Here is a 20,342-nt window from a genome sequence, read left to right as displayed (position 1 = left end):
CAAAAGCAAAGGCTGAATGAACTTTGGAATGGCGGCAAGTCATTGCTTTAGAAAGATAAGGAACGCTGATGGTCAACTCAGGCAGCCGGTGTAGAACAGGCTGCTGCCAAGCATGATCTCCGCACCCTTTATTCAGCTGGGTGGCATATGCAAGGCACCAGCTGGACCAGTGAAGAATGAGGATGGCAGCATCAGGCAGAGTCTGCAGGATCCACTGTGTCGATGGGAAGATCATTTCAAGATCCTCCTCAATTGTCCATTACTGCAGCCCTTTTTCCATTTGAAGAGGAGCAGGCAGTTCCAGTTGAGCTACCTTCCTTCAGCCAAGAAGAGATCCAGAGCCCAGTCTATAAGCTGAAGTCTGAGAAGGCACCAGGGGTTTGTTACATCACCCACACACGTTTAACTTTACTACCAGGACCGTCCTGTCCCATCCCATTTCCTCCCTGCCCCCTCTTCAATTAGGGGGACTCAAAGATAAGCATGTGCATACATGTTTGTAGGCTCCAAGCTGAGTTGCTGAAGACATGGGAGTATTGTTGTATCGTGGATGCCTAGTCTCTTTCAGACCATTTTGGTGCACTAACATCACCCCCCGATAACTTAAAGGTTATTCTGCCTCTGTTAAAACGGGGCAGTCAGCCCTGTAGCAACTACAGAGTTATTAAACTGTTGTCAGCCTCAGGAAAAGTCTTTGCTTCTGTGTTGACATCTCTGATCAGCAATGCACTTCATGGCAAAGGCTGGGATATTCAATGTGGCTTAGACTTAGGTTGTTCCACCATCAACCAGATCTTTACCAAGAGACAGCTTTTTGAGAAGATGGGTAAATTTAATAAACCTCGTGCAGTCCTTTTTATAGACTTCCATCAGGCCTTTGATTCAGCATGTGACACAGAGGCCCATTGGTACCAACTGGCAAAGGGTTCATTATTCTTTACAAGCAACTCCTGTCTCAGACCTGACAAACTCACTACACCAATACATCACTTCCATGCTATTTATTCATAAAGCGTAGCATGTGAGGTCTCTACGGAAAGCTTGTAACTTCTCAATACTCATAATCATTGCAAGATGTGCATACAGGTAATATTTAAGGAATAATGCAACTATATCAAAAATTATGCCTTATGGTCTTGGAGTAAAAGTTAGTCAACCATGGAATCATAGGTCTCAGCGATAGCTCATTTAAACAGGAGGAAGTTGTCACCCCTCCTCGGTCAGCTGGGGATGTAATGCCAGGCTCAACTGTCTGTCCTTAACCCTTCCCAGAACAGTCAATGGAAAACCATCAAAGACAACTACGAACAATCAAAACCACTTGAATGTGAGAAGGAACATAACAACAGACTGGGGATCACCCTGTCAATAAAGACAAAGGACTGATTCAGTATATCACAGGGTGAAGAAAGACTCTGCATCCATTCACTGAGGAGACATCTTGTTGAGCAGGAGTATTTCATGAAAGACTGGATCCTGGGAAGCCAGCCAGCTCTGCCACAGACTGCACTGTGCGGGCGTGGGGGGAACTTACTTTACTAGTTAGGGAAGGTAACTATTAATACAGTATAGGCCCTAGTTCACAGTTTATGATTTTGTTTTATATTGTAACAATTTGTTTCCAACACTTTTTCTTGCTTCTAGTGGAATCTCTATTCCTTCCCTTAAATAAACTGTCATTTGTTTTACTACAAGGGCTCACAAGGGCTGTGTGTGATACAGGAGTGGTGGTTTAAGGTAAAATTGGGGTACACTGCTCCTTTGGGGGCAAAGGATCTGGGATTTCTGAGTAGCCAGTATCGGGGGTTGGATATCACAGGGGAATGTTTCAAGGGGACTCGGGGACTGGGGTGCACCTATTGTGAACCTGCAGGGCAAAAACAGGAGGGCTGGTGCAGCCCAGAGGAGAGTGCTTGAGCAGCTGACAGGCTAGTGGTGTCAGGGAGCTGACACCCAGCCTCCCCATTTAAGACTCTCTCTCGCTAAAGACAGGGAGTAACAAGGTGATTCAGCCCTTGGTACGCCGGAGAAACATCAGACCGTGCATCAAGCAAGTCTGGGGGCTGTGATGCGATGACCAGCAGCTGAAGCTAAGACTGGAGGCAGGACTCTGCGTCCCAGCCCTGTGGCTTCCGTCGGGAGCTGCAGCTGGGACCGCATGCCCCGGCCGGCAGCTGCAGTGGGGGCCACGTGTCCCCCATGGCTTCCCAGGGCTGTCGCCGGAGCTTGGCGGGGGGCTGCAGCCAGGGCCGTGCATCCCTGCCCTAAAGCTGCGGCCAGCTCCAGAGCGGAGTGTGTGCACCCCCAGAGACTGCGCTCCCTGCTGCGGCCACTGCAACCAGGGCTGTGCCCTCTGCCATGGTGGGGGGCTCAGCCTGTGGGTCCCTCCCCAGACTCCATTCTTCCCCCTACCTAGCCCTGACCCCAGTTATTTTTTAGTAAAGTCACAGACTCCATGAATTTTTGTTTATTACCTGTGACCTGTCCGTGACTTTTATTTAACCGTGACAAAATCTTAGCCTTATTTATAACTTACAAAGCAAAGAAAGGAATGGGAAAGGTAGTCTGCCTGCACTGCCCCTGACATCCTCGGGTGCGGGGATGAGAAGGAGATGGCAGGCACAGACTAACAACGGACATGGCCGTGAAATATCATCCAGTCTCAGGAGCATGGATCACATGCATACTCAAGTGGAATGTACATGGGACCTTCATTCAAAGAAGAACCAGCTGTCTTGTGTGAGGCCTGATCCTGTACATTTGCTTTGAGCACGCTTACAGGGTCAGGCCCCAGTGGTGAGACAGACAGGTAAATGTCTAGTTTGAGAATCCCACTTTGGGGCCTCTGGGGCTTTAACTTGAGCTAGGGCTCTGAGCAGCGTATTCACTGTGGGGTGGTGTCAGTACTTAGGTAGCTTTGTGCATGCTCACTGTAAGAAACATAGGCACCTCCTATGCTCTCAGAAAGTATGCAGAGTAGTTGCATTGGTCCCAGGATATTACAGAAGTTGGTCCAATAAAAGATATTACCTCACCCACCTTGGAAAGTAGGCAGCTATGAAGGGTTATGATAAAATAATATAAAATAATGAATGGTTTAGAGAAGTTAGATTGGGAACATCCGTTCTCCCTGCCTCATAACACAACAAGGGACATTAAATTAAATCGAAAGGTGGCAAGTTCAAAACAGATAAAAGGAAACGCTTCTACTCAACATGTAATTAGATGTGGGAACTCATTGACAAAGGATATTGCTGAGGACAAGAATGTATCAAAATTCAGAGACATTGATGTGAATAACAAGAATATCCAGAGTTGTTGTGAGTGTTAAAAATATTTTTTTGTAAGACAATAAACCTCCTGCTTCCGGGTTTAAACCAATCTCTAGCTATTAGGAATTGGATAACACTTCTGCTGGAAGGGAAGAGCTGTGAGTTCAGACCTCCATCACCTGGAAGGGCTGGGAACAGGCAGAGGCCAATCAGGGCACAGCAGGCCAGATAAAAAAGGCTGACTGCTTCTGCTAGGGGCAAAGTGAAGATGGAACGAGAACCAAGCGGCTTGACTGAGAGCTGACCTGGCTGAGGGGGCTAGACCATGGAAGAGACAGACCATTGTGAAACCAGGGCAGGAAGAGGTGCTCCGGTGGTGAGAGTACACCATAATATAGGCAAAAAGAAAAGGAGGACTTGTGGCACCTTAGAGACTAACAAATTTAGTCTCTAAGGTGCCACAAGTCCTCCTATTCTTTTTGCGGATACAGACTAACACGGCTGCTACACTGAAACCTGTCATAACTTAGGGATTACATTCTGGATCCATTGGGGAGAACCGCCGAGCACTGTCCAGGAACTAAAACCAGGGGTAGGGTGTGGGGCAATTACTGCACACATCTGGGCAGTACACACCTACAGAGAAGTACCACTTCTGGGCAGAACTGCATAGACTGGTTTGGAATGGGTTCCAGAGGCCCACAAGACAAAGAATGGGCTTTTGGTATAAAGGGCTAGCCTGAACTGTGTGACCCTAATTTTGATGCAAAAACTGACATGAGACTGTAACCAAGAAGGCAAACCCTGTTGGAAGGAATGGAACCTGCCAGGGTCTTCCTGTGGAAGACAAAAGACCCCTCTAGTAAGCTGGCACACGTGTGGACAGTGCATTGTTTTAGGATAGATGTTTTCTCTGTAATGGTTTTGTCCTAAATAAATGAACTGTGTTCTGGGAAAGCTGGCTGGTCACTGGTAACCCTGTCACAGACCCTGGGAGACAGCAGAACAGCCGGCGCTGGACTAAAAACAGATCTGCTGGGATAAGCATAACTGCAAACCTTAATCCTCAGTCTGGAAGGAGAAGGATGAGGGTTCCCACCCACAGAGAGGTGACACGAGGAAGCCTGAGACCTGAGCAGACCACAGAGCGGGCCAAGGTGCAGTTAATCCCAGAACTGGAACACTAGCCACTGTCAGAGAGAGAGGCTGGACTCGATGAACAGCAGGTCTCATCCAGTCCAGCAATGTCTAGGTTACTAGGGGTCATAGAAACGTTGCATTTTTTACACTCTTGTGAAAGGTGAGAACTTCCTTGGTTTTTTGGCAACTTTACTTTTTTTTTATTGTAGGGTGAATAAATCTGAAAGATGTTCAAATAAAAGACAATTAAGAGGGTTTGTTTCTTGGCAAATTTAAGGACCTAGCCTATGTAAGTGGTAGATAAGCCGGGTTTATCAGAAAAGTTTAAATCTGAGAAACCAACTACTAACACCTGAAGAAATCAGGACACCAAGCCCTGGAGAAACCAGATTCAGCTTCAGTGAATCCATTGTTAGGAAGAGAGAGGAAAATAGTACTCTCTCTATTTATCAGCCAATTAAATAGTAGGAATGAACATTTTTTTGCATAATTAATTATGCTTCTGCCTGCCATCAACTAGGCCAGCAGTCCCCCTACACATGTGTCTCTGGCAGAGGTAGCAGGTCACCTGCAAAGCTTTCCCTGCCAGCTTTCTGAAGTGCTCCAGACAACAGAATGGGCCCTGTCCTACTGCATCATCTGCCACTCTCTCTCCTCCTTCTCCTCACAGACATCACCCCTTCCATCTCTTCCTCTCCTTGAGCCCCCTTCATTCCCCTCTCCAGTTAAGACAGCTGACACTCCATTTTGGATTCCTGTCCAAATCTGGAAATTGAAACGTTTCCCTTTTCAAGGATTGAAAATGAGGGGATGGGGGAAACAGTAATCACAAAAAAATGTTTCGAAAAATCAAAACCAAAACCATTAATTTTATTTCCCGAGAGGAATGTGGGAATTTTGGTAAATATTTTTATTATGCTTATGTGTGCCTCAGTTTCCCTCTGTGCTTTGCATTGCTGTGCTCTGAGGGTAAAGACAAGAGAGGAGGGGTTTGATTCACTAGCAGCCTGGTTGGAGACTAGAGTCAAACAAACTGGACAAAGTCTACACACACGTGAATGGAGGACCCAGAAGAGACAATGGAAACCCCACTGGTTGGGACATTCACACCTAGTGACTTACAGCCCAGAGGAAGGAGGTTCCCCCCACCTCTCTGCCAGGAAGCAGAGCAAATGCCCAGAGCTGTAGATCAAAGGGGAAAGGAGTCATGTGGCTGTGCTGAGAGCTGAGATAGAGGGGCTGTCACCTGGAACTGAGAGACAGCGAGACAAGATGGAATCTACAGCAGCTTGTTGGGTGGAGCCCTGGGGTTGGCCAGTCTGAACTCCGTCTTAACCTTTGTTTCTCGACGCTAACCTAAAGACTTGCTGATGCTGAATTCCAGCTGAATACTAAGCCCTACTCTGTTTTCAAAAGGCTGCTTGGTGCCACTGCAAATACCTACTGAGCTGCACTGATCCCTGAAGAGGGTCAAAGTCTTTCACCCGAAGCAAATCTCGGGCCTGGTCTACGGTAGAAAATTAGGTTGGTTTAACTACATTTGTCAGGGATGTGAAAAATCCACACCTCTGAGCAGCGCTGTTAAGCCAACCTAAATCCCCTTGTAGACAGTGTAGCGCAGACCTAGCTACTGCCTCTCGGTGAGGTGGGTTACCTACGCCGATGGGAGAATCCTGTAGAGCTGAGCTGCTGTAGCATGTAGATATACCCTCAGCTGGACTCGCTGAGCAGAGCTTAAGGTGTGAAGCAGGAGGGCTGGAGCCCAGAGGCTCAGTCTCAGAGGGGGTGAGGCGGTGCACCCTAACCTGAAGGAAGAGTGAGATTACTCGGGGGTCTGGCAAACCGAAGGATTCCTCCAAGGGACTGTTTAAAAAATGGGGTGTAGCACTGATCCTGTGGATCCATGACAACCCCACCCCCATATTTCAACCAACTCTAATTCTTTCCCCACCCCAACCCCACCCCATTGTCTATCTTGCCTACTCAGGCTATGAGCTCTCCAGGGCAGGGACAGTCTTTCTCACTTTATACAGCACCCAGAACAGAGGGGTTTTCAAATTGGTTGGTCCTTAGGCACTACCCTAATAAACATAATAATTAACAACAGAGTGGCAGGGGGATAAGCTGGGATTTCTAGAGATCAAGCATGATTCTCTATCAAGGGGCTGCTCCTCTAGTCTGCACCTGCAGGCTCAGGTAGCAGAAAAATATCAGCTTCTGATATGTCATGCTGCCTGGACGTATGTGATTCAATCAGACAGTCTCATCACTACCTAAGACATCCTGTCTTCAGGGCCAAGTATTACATGAATCTCTGTCATTGTGCAGAAGGGCAGTCACAGCAAGTCCAGCAGGGTTCTCTACCTTTGTTTACGTTTACATTGATAAAGTGACTTCAAATTAAAAGGTCTGAGCTGCAAAGTTCAGGTCTGGAACCACACACCCCGAAAAATCCTGAGTATCCACATCTGGGGTTTGGTTCAGGCCCATCTCTAATACAAACATTTCCAAAAGGCTCAGATTACACTGCTGGGAAACAGACATACAAAGCCAGTGAGTCAGAAATACAGCTCAAAGCCAAGTCAGCACTGACTGCAAATAATTCCTGACTAAACACTTCATATACAATCACAATGTCCAGGCCTAATTTCATCTTGGTTCCCCCACATTCCCCTACAGTTACAAACAGATCGAAGAATCACGTTCCCTTCCTCTCCTGAACTGCTGTGCACTGTAAAACAGCAGCAGTGTTCACGCCAGAGATGGCTGCATTTCAATGGTTGGAGAAAGTGATCCCTGTATAGATACAGGTTGCAAAGTACTTTAGCATCTGTGACAAAGTTCCTCCTCTACCTTGGTAGGTCTTGCGCTTATTGGCGGATTTGCTCGCCTTGGAGCTTCATGGCAGCCCTTAGTTTGGCTGTTTTCGTGAACCTACAGTCCAGGACGACTCCTCCTGTGTCCGACCAGGAGTTGAGAGGTTTGGGGGGGAACCCGGGCCCACTCTCTACTCCGGGTTCCAGCCCAGGGCCTTGTGGAATGCAGCTGTCTAGAGTGCCTCCTGGAACATCTGTGCGACAGCTACAACTCCCTGGGCTACTTCCCCATGGCCTCCTCCCAACACAGGTAGAGGAGGCCTGGGATTATTTTAAATCAAAGCTGCAGAAGCTATCGTAAGCCTGCATCCCAAGTAAGGGGAAAAAATTCATAGGCAGGAGTTGTAGACCAAGCTGGATGAGCAAGGATCTCAGAGAGGTGACTAAGAAAAAGCAGAAAGCATATAGGGAGTGGAAGAAGAGAGGGATCAGCAAGGAAAGCTACCTTATTGAGGTCAGAACATGTAGGGATAAAGTGAGACAGGCTAAAAGTCAAGTAGAGTTGGACCTTGCAAAGGGAATTAAAACCAATAGTAAAAGGTTCTATAGTCATATAAATAAGAAGAAAACAAAGAAAGAAGAAGTGGGACCGCTAAACACTGAGGATGGAGTGGAGGTCAAGGATAATCTAGGCATGGCCCAATATATAAACAAATACTTTGCCTCAGTCTTTAATAAGACTAAAGAGGATCTTAGGGATAATGGTAACATGACAAATGGGAATGAGGATATGGAGGTAGACATTACCATATTTGAGGCAGAAGCGAAACTCAAACAGCTTAATGTGACTAAATCAGGGGGCCCAGATAATCTTCATCCAAGAATATTAAAGGAATTGGCACAGGAAATTGCAAGCCCATTAGCAAGAATTTTTAATGAATCTGTAAACTCAGGGGTTGTACCGTATGATTGGAGAATTGATAACATAGTTCCTATTTTTAAAGAAAGGGGGAAAAAAGTGATCTGGGTAATTATAGGCCTGTTAGTTTGACATCTGTACTATGCAAGGTCTTGGAAAAAATTTTGAAGGAGAAGGTAGTTAAGGACATTGAAGTCAATGGTAAATGGGACAAAATACAACATGGTTTTACAAAAGGTAGATCGTGCCAAACCAACCTGATCTCCTTTTTTGAGAAAGTAACAGATTTTTTAGACAAAGGAAACGCAGTGGATCTAATTTACCTAGATTTCAGTAAGGCATTTGATACCGTGCCACATGGGGAATTATTAGTTAAATTGGATAAGATGGGGATCAATAGGAAAATTGAAAGGTGGATAAGGAATTGGTTAAAGGGGAGACTACAACGGGTCCTACTGAAAGGTGAACTGTCAGGCTGGAGGGAGGTTACCAGTGGAGTTCCTCAAGGATCGGTTTTGGGACCAATCTTATTTAATCTTTTTATTACTGACCTTGGCACAAAAAGTGGGAGTGTGCTAATAAAGTCTGCGGATGATACAAAGCTGGGCGGTATTGCCAATTTAGAGAAGGATAGGGATACCCTACAGGAGGATCTGGATGACCTTGTAAACTGGAGTAATAATAATAGGATGAAATTTAATAGTGAGAAGTGTAAGGTCATGCATTTAGAAAAGGAGTACTTGTGGCACCTTAGAGACTAACCAATTTATTTGAGCATGAGCTTTTGTGAGCTACAGCTCACTTCATCGGATGCATACCGTGGAAACTGCAGCAGAAAGTCTGCTGCAGTTTCCACGGTATGCATCCGATGAAGTGAGCTGTAGCTCACGAAAGCTCATGCTCAAATAAATTGGTTAGTCTCTAAGGTGCCACAAGTACTCCTTTTCTTTTTGCGAATACAGACTAACACAGCTGTTACTCTGAAACCTGTCGTCATGCATTTAGGGATTAATAACAAGAATTTAAGTTATAAGCTAGGGACGCATCAATTAGAAGTAATGGAGGAGGAGTATTGGTTGATCATAGGATAACTTGGAGTATTGGTTGATCATAGGATAACTATGAGCCGCCAATGTGATATGGCTGTGAAAAAAGCTAATGCGGTCTTGGGATGCATCAGGAGAGCTATTTCCAGTAGGGATAAGGAGGTTTTAGTACCATTATACAAGGCACTGGTGAGACCTCATCTGGAATACTGTGTGCAGTTCTGGTCTCCCATGTTTAAGAAGGATGAATTCAAACTGGAACAGGTACAGAGAAGGGCTACTAGGATGATCCGAGGAATGGAAAACTTGTCTTATGAAAGGAGACTCAGGGAGCTTGGCTTGTTTAGCCTAACTAAAAGAAGGTTGAGGGGAGATATGATTGCTCTCTATAAATATATCAGAGGGATAAATACCGGAGAGGGAGAGGAATTATTTAAGCTCAGTACCAATGTGGACACAAGAACAAATGGATATAAACTGGCCACTAGGAAATTTAGACTAGAAAGTATACAAAGGTTTTTAACCATCAGAGGAGTGAAGTTTTGGAATAGCCTTCCGAGGGAAGCAGTGGGGGCAAAAGATCTATCTGGCTTTAAGATTAAACTCGATAAGTTTATGGAGGAGATGGTATGATGGGATAACATGGTTTTGGTAATTAAATATTCATGGTAAATAGGCCCAATGGCCTGTGATGGGCTATTAGATGGGGTGAGATACGAGTTACCCAGGAAAGAATTTTCTGTAGTATCTAGCTGATGAATCTTGCCCATATGCTCAAGGTTTAGCTGATCGCCATATTTGGGGTCGGGAAGGAATTTTCCTCCAGGGCAGATTGGAAGAGGCCCTGGAGGTTTTTCGCCTTCCTCTGTAGCATGGAGCACGGGTCACTTGCTGGAGGATTCTCTGCTCCTTGAAGTCTTTAAACTATGATTTGAGGACTTCAATAGCACAGATATAGGTGTGAGGTTTTTTTTATAGGAGTGGTGGGTGAAATTCTGTGGCCTGCATTGTGCAGGAGGTCAGACTAGATGATCATAATGGTCCCTTCTGACCTAAATATCTATGAATCCTCGAATCCTCACCATAGGACCTTCCTCCTGGTGTCTGATAATACTTGTACACCTCAGTCCTCCAACAGTCCGCATACTCACTCTCAGCTCCTAGTGCCTCTTGCTCCCAGCTCCTCACACGCACACCACAAACTGAAGTGAGCTCCTTTTTAAAACCCAGGTGCCCTGATTAGCCTGCCTTTACTGATTCTAGCAGCTTCTTGATTGGCTGCAGGTGTTCTAATCAGCCTGTCTTAATTGTCTCCAGAAGGTTCCTGATTGTTCTGGAACCTTGCCTGTTCCCTTACCCAGGGAAAAGGGACCTACTTAGCCTCGGGCTAATATATCTGCCTTCTATTAGTCGCCTGTAGCCATCTGGCCCGACCCTGTCACAGATCCTTATTATAATAGCATATGGTGGTCTGTTTTCCAGTATCTCCAACCCCAGTTGTTCAAAAATCATTTAACATTTTTATTAATGACTTGAGATGGGGACTGGACTAGAAGACCTGTTGAGGTCCATTCCAGTCCTACTATTCTCTGTTCTATTAAAATATAAAATCATCACTGATCAAGTTTGCAGATGACACAAAGATGGGGGCAGTGGTAAATAATGAGGACAGGTTACTGATACAGAGTGATCTAGATCACTTAGTAAACTGGGCACAAGAAAAAAAATATGCATTTTAATATGGCTAAATGTATACATCTGGGAACAAAGAACGTAGGCCTTTCTTACAGGCTGGGGGACTCTAACCTGGGAAGCAGTGACTCTGACAAAGATTTGGGAGTCGTGGGGGATAATCAGCTGAACATGCATTCCCAGTGTGATGCTGTGGCCAAAAGAGCTAATGCGATCCTGGGATGCACAAACAGGGGAATCTTGAGTAAGAGTAGGGAGGTTATTTTACCTCTGTATTTGACACTGGTGCAATCACTGTTGGAATACTGTGTCCAGTTCTGGTACCCACAATTCAAGAAGTATAATGATAAATTGGAGAGGGTTCAGAGAAGAGCCATGAGAATGATTAAAGGATTAGAAAACCTGTCTTATAGTGATAGATCAAAGAGCTCAATCTATTACTCTTAAGAAAGAGAAGGTTAAGGGGTGACTTGATTATAGTCTATAAGTACCTACATGGGGAACAAATATTTAATTATGGGCTCTTCAATCTAGCAGAGAAAGGTGTAACACGAACCAATGGCTGGAAGTTGAAGCTAGACAAATTCAGACTGGAAATAAATCACACATTTTTAATGGTGAGAGTAATTAATCATTGGAACAATTTACCAAGGTCATGTTGGATTCTCCATCACTGACAATTTTTAAATCAAGATTGGATGTTTTTCTAAAAGATCTGATCTAGGAATTATTGTGGGGAAGTTTTATGGCCTGTGTGATTCAGAAGGTCAGACTATCACAGTGGTCCCTTCTGGCCTTAGAATCTATAAACCTATGACTTAGGCCACAAAAATCATGATATTTTAAAAATTTCGTTCATTGAATTTGCCTTTTGGTTTTTGAGCCTTCAGGGGTCACATATTCAAGCTATTCTCCACAACCAGGAGCAAATTGACTTTTTTCCCTAAATGAAAGGTGAAATGCCTCCTTAAGTCACCTGACTCCAGTGGGTGGGACTTTATAGAAACACCAGATGAAAAGAGGTTTGCCATAAAAGTTGTGAGAGTTGGCAACACTGGTTTGAAAGTACACCAATATATTGTGACATCACTGTATCGCACAACATAACCAAGTTCTTCTGACACAGTGACACATATTGGGGCTGATTCTCTATTGACCTGCACAGTGTATAGTCATTTACACTACTGCCAAATGGGTGTAAAATGCTACCAGATCAGAATAGCAGCATTTTATACCCAGTCTGGACTACTGAAAATGACACAAGTGTGGGGCAAGGCACACTCAGGCCCCCTGGTGCTTTTTGCTTTACATGTTTGGGGTCTGATGTTCTCTCCCCTCTGCGTGCCCTGTGTCAAAGATCATACCTGAGTCCTCTGCAGGTACTGATGCTTGCCGCTGAATCACTGTGTCCGTGAACATCCCCGTGATAAAAGCAGTGATCCTGCAGCAGAGAAAGCAGAAGTCAAAAGCCAATCAGCACCATACTGGGAACACTTAGGGTAGAAAAGAAGTCACTAACAAGGTACAGATCCTGGAAAGCAGAGATCTGTTACAGAGCTTCTTTCAGGCAAAAACAAGCCTTTCCCGCCTCATTTATTACCCACGCGTGATTTTCAGATCTTTCAAGAAACACAAGTGCTCCCAGCTGCCACCTGAAAAGCACAAGGTGTGGGAGGTAATATCTTTTATTGGACCAACTTCTGTTGGTGAGAGAGACAAGCTTTTGAGCTATACAGCGCTCTTCTTCAGGTGACCTTGGGTAAGCCTGAAAGCTTGTCTCTCTCACCAACAGAAGTTGGTCCAATAAAAGATATTACCTCACCCACTCTGTCTAAAAACCTGGGACCAAGACGGCTACAACAACACTGCACACCTGAACAGCAGGCAGTTCCACACCATACATGAGCAGTATACTACAGTGACATGGGCAGCCTTACATTCATGGGCAGATTGGAGGCTTGACTGGATCAGCACAATACACAACACAGCACTGCTCCTGACTGCCATGGTGCCTGAGCACAGAACACGTAATCAGCACTAATACACACACACACGCACACAGAAGACTGAGGAAGTAACCTGACCAAAGTCACAGGGTGGGATTAGAAATCAGACGCTCTGAACTCCCAGCTGTAAGAGCTGGCTGGCTGGAGGGGAAAAGACTATCAAGGGGCAGGAGTGTTGTCCCCCAGTGTAGGCAAGGGCCAGGAAGAAAAAAGCATCCGGGTACAGTGTGGGCATTATCCCCACAGAAGGCCAGGGGAGAGTTGAGAGGCAGGGGAGGGAATCCAGGAACAGAGCATGCTGGGGCATGGTGCAGGACACACAGGAGCGTCCAAGCAACCTCACAGGTATCGTCCCCCACAGTAGGCCAGGCCAGGCGAGCGAGGGAGCATGGGAGCATCCAAGAAACAGCGCAGGTGTTGTCCCTCACAGCAGGCAGAGGTGGGGGATGGGGCGCAGGAGCTTCCCTTACAGAACTACGGAGGTTCCTCTCTACCTGCTGCTCCATAGGGCAGGTTTGCAGCTACAGGAGGCATGGAGGGTAGGACAGTGAGGCATGGGGTGAGAGGAGCCCTGGCCTTGCCACTCTGGGCATTTGCAGAGCTGCTGAAGGAAGGAAGGGAATTCATTCAAATTAGCTGTTCTCCATACACCGGCCCCCTATCTGCACTGTGCAGCAGCTGCTAAAATGGGAGCGTCCGCTGTGCACTGCAAAATTTAGCTGAAGTCTGGAGGGCCCACCGGGGCTATACTACCTCCCAGTTGCCTTGGTCATGGGGAGCTGTAAGCCAGCTCTGCAGGTCGAGGACTAGACCCTCCCAACAATCTCCTTTGCTGGGGCTAAATCACTGACAGCACTTCCCAGTGAAGGGTTGGTGTTGCGGCCCATCATGAAAAGCCCAGGTGGCCTGCTGAGCTGTGTGCCAGGGTTTGCCCAATACAGTTAGAGTTTACAGAGCGCTTTGGAAACATTATCTAAAACCATTAGCCCAGAACACCAGCAGGGCAGGGAAGAATAATTAGCCGACACCAGTCAAACCTCACGCTCCTGAGGGCTGCTCTGACCGCTCACCACTGAAAGCAAGTTCGCCACTAATCTCTGTGGCACTACTTCTATAATGGGAAGCCAACTCATGTACTGAAAAGGAAGCATTGCCTAGTGGTGAGAGGTTATGGTGGGGTGTCAGAAGAACTGGGTTCTGCTCCTGGCTCTATCAAGACAGCTGGGACTTGTGCGATTGTGTGCTCTCTGAGCCTTTGTTTCCCTAGCTGTGACATGGGGTTGACAATATTATTGCTTTCTCTCAGGGAACGTGAGGCATTCCTTGGTGCTTTGAGATCTTTGCCAGAAAAGGGCAAAGTAATGTTATGGTCTAACTCAGCCAGAAGCTACTGGACCCAATACAGGAGTCCCTGGGTGAGGATCTCTGACCGGTGTTATCTGATCCAGTCTGACCTGTAAGGGTCCCTTCCAGCCTTAAGGTCTATGGCTCTATGAAAGACCCAATGCCAAATGGCCTGCTCGTGGGGAGGAAGGTGGGTCAATCAGCATACAGCAGCCTTCAGCCCCTGTCCTACAGACAACATCAGCATCTGCAGCCTTCAGCAAGGACTCGTTGTGGCCTTGCCCCCCAATGAGCACAGCGTTGTACAGAACGCGGAGGGCAGGCAGGCACACGGGAGGCAGTAGGATGACTGCCAACTGGATTGATCTTACGTGCCCACAGGTGTATGAAGGAGAAGAAGGTGAGTGCCCATTTCCCAAACATGTCATGGATCATATGAGCAGCTCAGTCCACCTCTGTTCACAGAGCCCCAGCCTGTCATCCAGTGGTAAAAAGGAAGCGCTTACCACAAGGATCTGAGCCTCCTCAGCTCCATACCTAACCAATAGCACCTCAGGCACCCACAGCATAGCACCGAGCACCAAGGAAATGTGAAGCACCAAACAAGATGTCTTGCTTTGCTGTGAAAAGGACTGGGGGAGACACCACAGGTTCTAGTGAATTTGTTTTGAGAGTCCAAAGCCTCAGCGCAATCCCCCAGCTCCAGTAAGTCTCCTCGAAGAAACATGCACCAGATCATACAGCACAGCCCTTGGATTCATACCTGAGTGTCTGGCCTCTCAGTGACCTCGGTGCCATTTTCTGAGTAATGGGTTTCAGTGTAGTGCTCCCCAATCAGTCCCCTGAAAAAAAGAGACAGACAGAAGCAGTGAGGACTCACAGCGCCACCTGCAGCTCCGAGTGACAGAGAACCACATGGTGCAGGAGGAACCAGCATTACCCTGTACCGCTCTGGCCCAATCCTGCTTGTCTGACTCACAGCAGTGGGTGCCACTGAAGTCAGTAGTACCGACACTGCTCCCAGTGCCAACATGCGATTGAGAAAAGCAAGCTGGACCTGGCACCGCATCACTGCTTGAACTCCCACCAGAAAATCCCATCAATGGTTCCTCATCTTCACACTTCGGATGCATCCTATATAGAGGGAGGGGGAGGCAGGGTCCTGCACAACCTCCACAGAAGAAGCTGTTATTGCCTCTGTTGCGTGTAGGGTGACCAGATCGCAAAAATAAAATATTGGGACACATGTGCGGGGAGGGGGGCAGCCACAGGCTTGCAGTCCCCACCGGAGCCATGGGGGAGGCGGGAGCACAGTCCTAGGAAGCCGCAGGTTGTGGGGCGCGTGGCCCCAGCTCCGGCCCCCACTACAAGCTGCGTGTCAGTCAGGGGCACATAGCCCCAGCTCCAGCCCCCACTGCAAGGGGGGGGTGTCTCAGGGGTGGGGCAGGGAGCTGGGGATGTGGGAAGAGATTCGGGGTGCTGACTCCGGAAGGGAGTTTGGGTGCGGGTGGGGGGGGGGTGCAGGTTCCAGGCATGGCTTACCTCAGGCGGATCCCCGAAAGTGGCGACAATTGCCTCTGGGTCCTAGGCGGAGGCACAGCCAGGCGGCAGTGCACACTGCCTCACCTCCAGGAGCCACCCCCACAGCTCCCACTGGCCGCGGTTCCTGGGCAATGGAAGCTGCGGAGCAGGCTCATGGCGGGGGCAGCACGCAGAGCTCCCCTGGCCGTCCCTGTGCCTAGGACCCAGAGGGAACTGTCACCACTTCCAGGGAGCTGCGCGGATCCAGGTAGGGAGTCTGCCAGCCCTGCGCCAACCGGACACCTGGCAACTTTACAATATCGGGTACAATATCGGGACAAATGACATCCCGACCGATGTACGATCGGGACGCAGGACAAAGAGTTAAATATCAGGACGTCTGGTCACCCTAGATGGGGTCATGGAACAGTAGCTGCCATTGACGTTCTGTCTGCTGAATGGTTTGTAAACAGGTGCCTGACTCTTTGCCCTGCAGCCAGCGCTTGGGGTGTGTTCACGGTCACCCAGACCATCACCATCATTTACTCCACAACAGGCTCCAAAAAGACAAAGTCTTTCAAATGGAGTAAGAAGGACAGGGCCAGTAGGTGGGCTGGGACTGGTTTCTCCTGCCTAAATGCTGGCGGGGCAGCCAGATGGGGATAGATCCATGGGTCACAAAATTTTGTTCCCCTGCCATCAGTCTGCCAACTTGTACATGCAGGTCCCTTGTAATGAGCTCCAGGGCGTACAGTAGGGGGAGATTGACCCTTTCCTCCTTAAGAGTGGGGGCCAAGAGGTAAATGGGTCCAGTAGCATAGTATCCCAGCGGAGGCAGCAGGGCAACTGCCAATCACACCTCATACGGAGCTCAAAGCAGTGTGAGTAATAGTGTCTCCTCCTAAATTCGATGGACTGAGAAGATGGTATTTGATGCTAAATAAGAGTTAGACCATTGTGAGGGGGACAGAATAAAAATGTAGGCAGGCAAGCGGCTTGGGTCTGAGGGTGAATAAGAGCTGGGTTTAGGATCATATCTGATGGTTCTGTGTCAGAAACGGAAAACAAGCCCCTTCTTGTTTTCGATCTGAACCTAAGCCACTGTAGCGGCCAGTTTCTATCCAGGGATCCAAGTCCCTCTGAAATTCAAAAAGGTTCAGCTAGAGATCCAAACTGTTGGCTCTCCTCCAGCTTTATGCCCTGCAATGTTCCACGCGCAATCCACACAAAGTGGCCTGGGGAGGAAGCTAACCTAACAGCCCAAGGCTTTCACTAGGGAACCCTGCAAGCCACACTAGCCACTGCACACTTACCTGTTCTTTTCCAGACGGAGAACATAGTCCCTCCCTTCTGCACGGATGCTGTAATGAACGTGGTCCGGATACGTGTTCTGCATGGGGTAAAACAACAACAGAAACTTGTCATCATTGGGCTAAAGAGGTATGAAGTAGAAGATTTCTATCCTGTGTGCTGCGCAGACCTCCCAGGACAGTCACATGGGACCTTAGACTCACCTACCCGAGCCCATTCAATGTTCCTCTAGTTATATGTGGATTTTGTTGAAATATTCTATTGGCATATTTCTGCCCTGTTTTCAAAGGCGTTGTGCGTCTGCAGCTCCCACTGATTCAGGGTTTGTGTGAGGGCCCAGCACCTCTGGAAACCTGGATGCACGTGCTCGCTGCCAATGTACCCATTATAGACATAGCACAAGTGGAAACCAACAGCCAACTTTACCAGCACAGAAATAATCTCAGTTTGCAAAACCCAGTTTGCCTTGGATTAAAGAACACTACAGATGAGTACAATGAGATTAAACTAAGACTCAGTGTTCACATCTGGCACAACGCCACAAGTTGTTGCACAAGGAACTAAAATCTTACTGCTCATCAAAATGCCTTTTTTGGCATTTAATTCATCATTTACTCAAAATCAAGAACCACAGAGTCCCCTGATAACTCACCCCCTGACTCACTAATGCTTCCTCTAGTAAAGTCTTTCTTCTCTTTGACTGATTATGCGCACAGCCTCATTGTGTGAGAATCAACTTCTCTTTCCGTGTGCTCTCAAAAGTAGATGGTCAGGAAATCATACTGAAGACACTTGGCCTGAAGAAATAAACTCTGCTTCCAGAGTCATTCTTTATTCCTACAAGCTCCTGCAGTGCACAAGACACAGCACCTTTTCACCTAGTAAAACAGATCATTGCCATTAAGTTTCTGGATAGCCTCCCAACTCCCACGTGTGCATAAGCGTGGGTGGTTGCAGTAAAAGGGACAATAAACAGGCAGCTAGGTCAACTACATGAGTGCACATATTGGACCACATTTCTTGGGGAGCCCACTTGTGATGCAAACAAGCTGGAAAGCAGCCAGATCTGGCCAACTGAGAAGCCCTCAGCAATGGTGTGCCAGACTGCTAGGCCACACCCTCACCTGACCTGGGTGCAGGGAGCACAGCAGGGCACAGGGGAGGGGTTATGGCCAGAGTGTGCCGTGCTCCAGCAATCCCCAGCTGGCCTACAGGACCAGGCGGTGGAGTTTACAGCAGCCCCACAAGTGAGAGGACATGTATCTAGGAGTTAAACCAAGGGACTGGGAGTTGAAACCAGGAGTCAGGATGCCTGGGTTCTTTTCCTGCCTGTACCAATAACTTGCTGTATGACCTTGGACAAGTCACTACAGCTCACTGACTCAGTTTCCCCATGTGTAAAATGGGGACAACCCCACCTACCAGTAACAAGAATCGTGAGTAAATTGCTTTGAGATCCTCAGCTAAACAGTGATGCTAATGAATAATTACACCCTTGGTAGTGTGGAGGCCTCCCTCTCCGGTTAATGACAGCTGACCAGGCGACTGAGCATCTCACGGCAGAGTCGCTGGCTAAGGCTCTTCCCGGACAGAAGCCACGGCTGGCAGAAGTGAACTCCTTGGGCACCACAAGGCAAACTCAGCAGCTCTGATTTGCTGGGGTTTGCTCTCAGTTGGGGAGTTTGACCTCTCAAGTGGGGGTGATGGTATAAACCACCACATAACAGTCTGGAATTCCCCCCCAGGAAAGCACTGAGGAACTGCAATCAGATAGGGGCTGGGGTTATACGGAAAGTATTTCTGTGCCACAGTCAGAACCAGCTGGGACAGGAAGCATGATTTTCCTTGTGAGTCAACTGCTCTAATTCCACTGCTTTGCGTTTTTACTTCAGGCTCATTCTGGGAATGAAAAATCCATTTCTGGTTAAAAAAAAAAAAAAAAGCCCCTTTGCCTGCTGAGCAAAATGCAGCCAGGGTCGCTCTTCCCCGTCAAGTGGGTACTGGCTGCAGCCCTGGGAAGTGAGGGGCTCTTCAGCAAAGTGCTGAAGACTTGAGAGATGCTGTCAGCTAAACAAACATGATGCCTAAGCTGGAGACAAAGAAACTGTCCATGGGGCTTGGTGATAAATTTTTCTTAGATGAACGTTACTGTCTCTTTTAGTGTTCGCCAACAAAATGATGTTTTGTTATTGTTGGCAACTTAGGAGACAGAAACCAATCCTTGAGAAATGCAGATCTGCAGAAAAGCCACTGAAGGCGCTAGAAGAGAACTCTGACTGCAAGTTGGATGGGAAAGGTACATCAGCGATCAACTTTCTGAGAAACCACAAGAAATGCAAAGCCATTTAAAAGGCCTGATAAAGCTTCCCCCAAGCTCCTACTTCCAGAGGGCTTTTCAAGTGTTTAAAATGCAGAAGGTCTGACTCAGAACAGTGGGAGACTGAGCCTGGACTCTGGTTAAACTCCTGCTCACTCCAGTGCCTGCTGAGTGAGTCAGGGCAGGGCCATGGCTGCAGGATTTGGCCTGAGGTGCAGAAAGAGCAGTTCTGGACAGGCAAAAAACTGGGACAGGCAGGATCAGGCACTGGGGGCTGGACTCTTGGAATACTTCTCATCCCAGTGAGTCAGCAGGAACTCCAGGAGATACACCAGTCAGCAAGAGTGGAATAACAGCCCAACAGCTACCTGGGCCTTCAGTGCTTTGGGAAAATGTAATGTGCAACAGCTGGTCAGGGTGCACTGGGAGAGGAGGCAAGGGAAAAGGGAGGTTTACACCATCTTTCTGCCCCCATTATCTGGGGGCCAAACCAGCCCTGGCACAAGTTAAAGCAGTCTCAGGAGCACCCTCATTTGTGCTGGAGAAGAGCAGCCAACATCATTGGCATGCATGCACCTTAACCCTGTCCCCACCTCCTCTGCCCTAGAGTGCCCCAGCTCATCATCCCCTACACAAAGGATCCTCAGCTGCTACCTGAAACTTGCTGCTGTGGGTCTTTTTTTTTTTTTTTTTGCAGTGTAGATGTAGCCATAGAGAATCCCCTGCAAGCCACCCCATCTCTTAAAATGAGGGGATCCAGCTCAGGTGCCCCTGCTGACCACAGCTGTAGCAATATGGCCTGGGAAGAGAGGTGACCCCTAAAGCAAGTGTTCTTTGGGGAGGAGATTCCACCTTTAAGGCAGAAAGAACAGAGCATGTTGATGGCAGGCTGCTTTTTTAAGGTATCAGGTTTGCAATATTAGAAACAGTCCTGGGGAAATGGCTGAGAGGACAGCAT

The 20,342-nt window shown here is 47.7% G+C and overlaps 1 protein-coding gene across 2 annotated transcripts in view; it reads right to left on the bottom strand.

The window, feature by feature from the left end:
* The window catches only part of ADAM8 (ADAM metallopeptidase domain 8), a 97,385-nt gene that overhangs the window by 66,195 nt on the left and 10,848 nt on the right, over positions 1–20,342 (bottom strand). For both annotated transcript variants that reach the window (XM_077821199.1, XM_077821200.1), the window contains exons 3-5: positions 17,070–17,146; positions 14,999–15,077; positions 12,250–12,326 (exon numbers count right to left, since the gene is read on the bottom strand). In XM_077821199.1, coding sequence (XP_077677325.1) covers positions 12,250–12,326; positions 14,999–15,077; positions 17,070–17,146 — 233 coding nt within the window. The remainder of the gene's footprint in view (positions 1–12,249; positions 12,327–14,998; positions 15,078–17,069; positions 17,147–20,342) is intronic.

The sequence above is a fragment of the Eretmochelys imbricata genome, chromosome 7 (assembly GCF_965152235.1).
Source record: "Eretmochelys imbricata isolate rEreImb1 chromosome 7, rEreImb1.hap1, whole genome shotgun sequence".
NCBI classification, from domain to species: domain Eukaryota; kingdom Metazoa; phylum Chordata; order Testudines; family Cheloniidae; genus Eretmochelys; species Eretmochelys imbricata.
The sequence above is the reverse complement of the archived record's forward strand: the minus strand, read 5'-3'. Positions and strand labels throughout refer to the sequence as shown.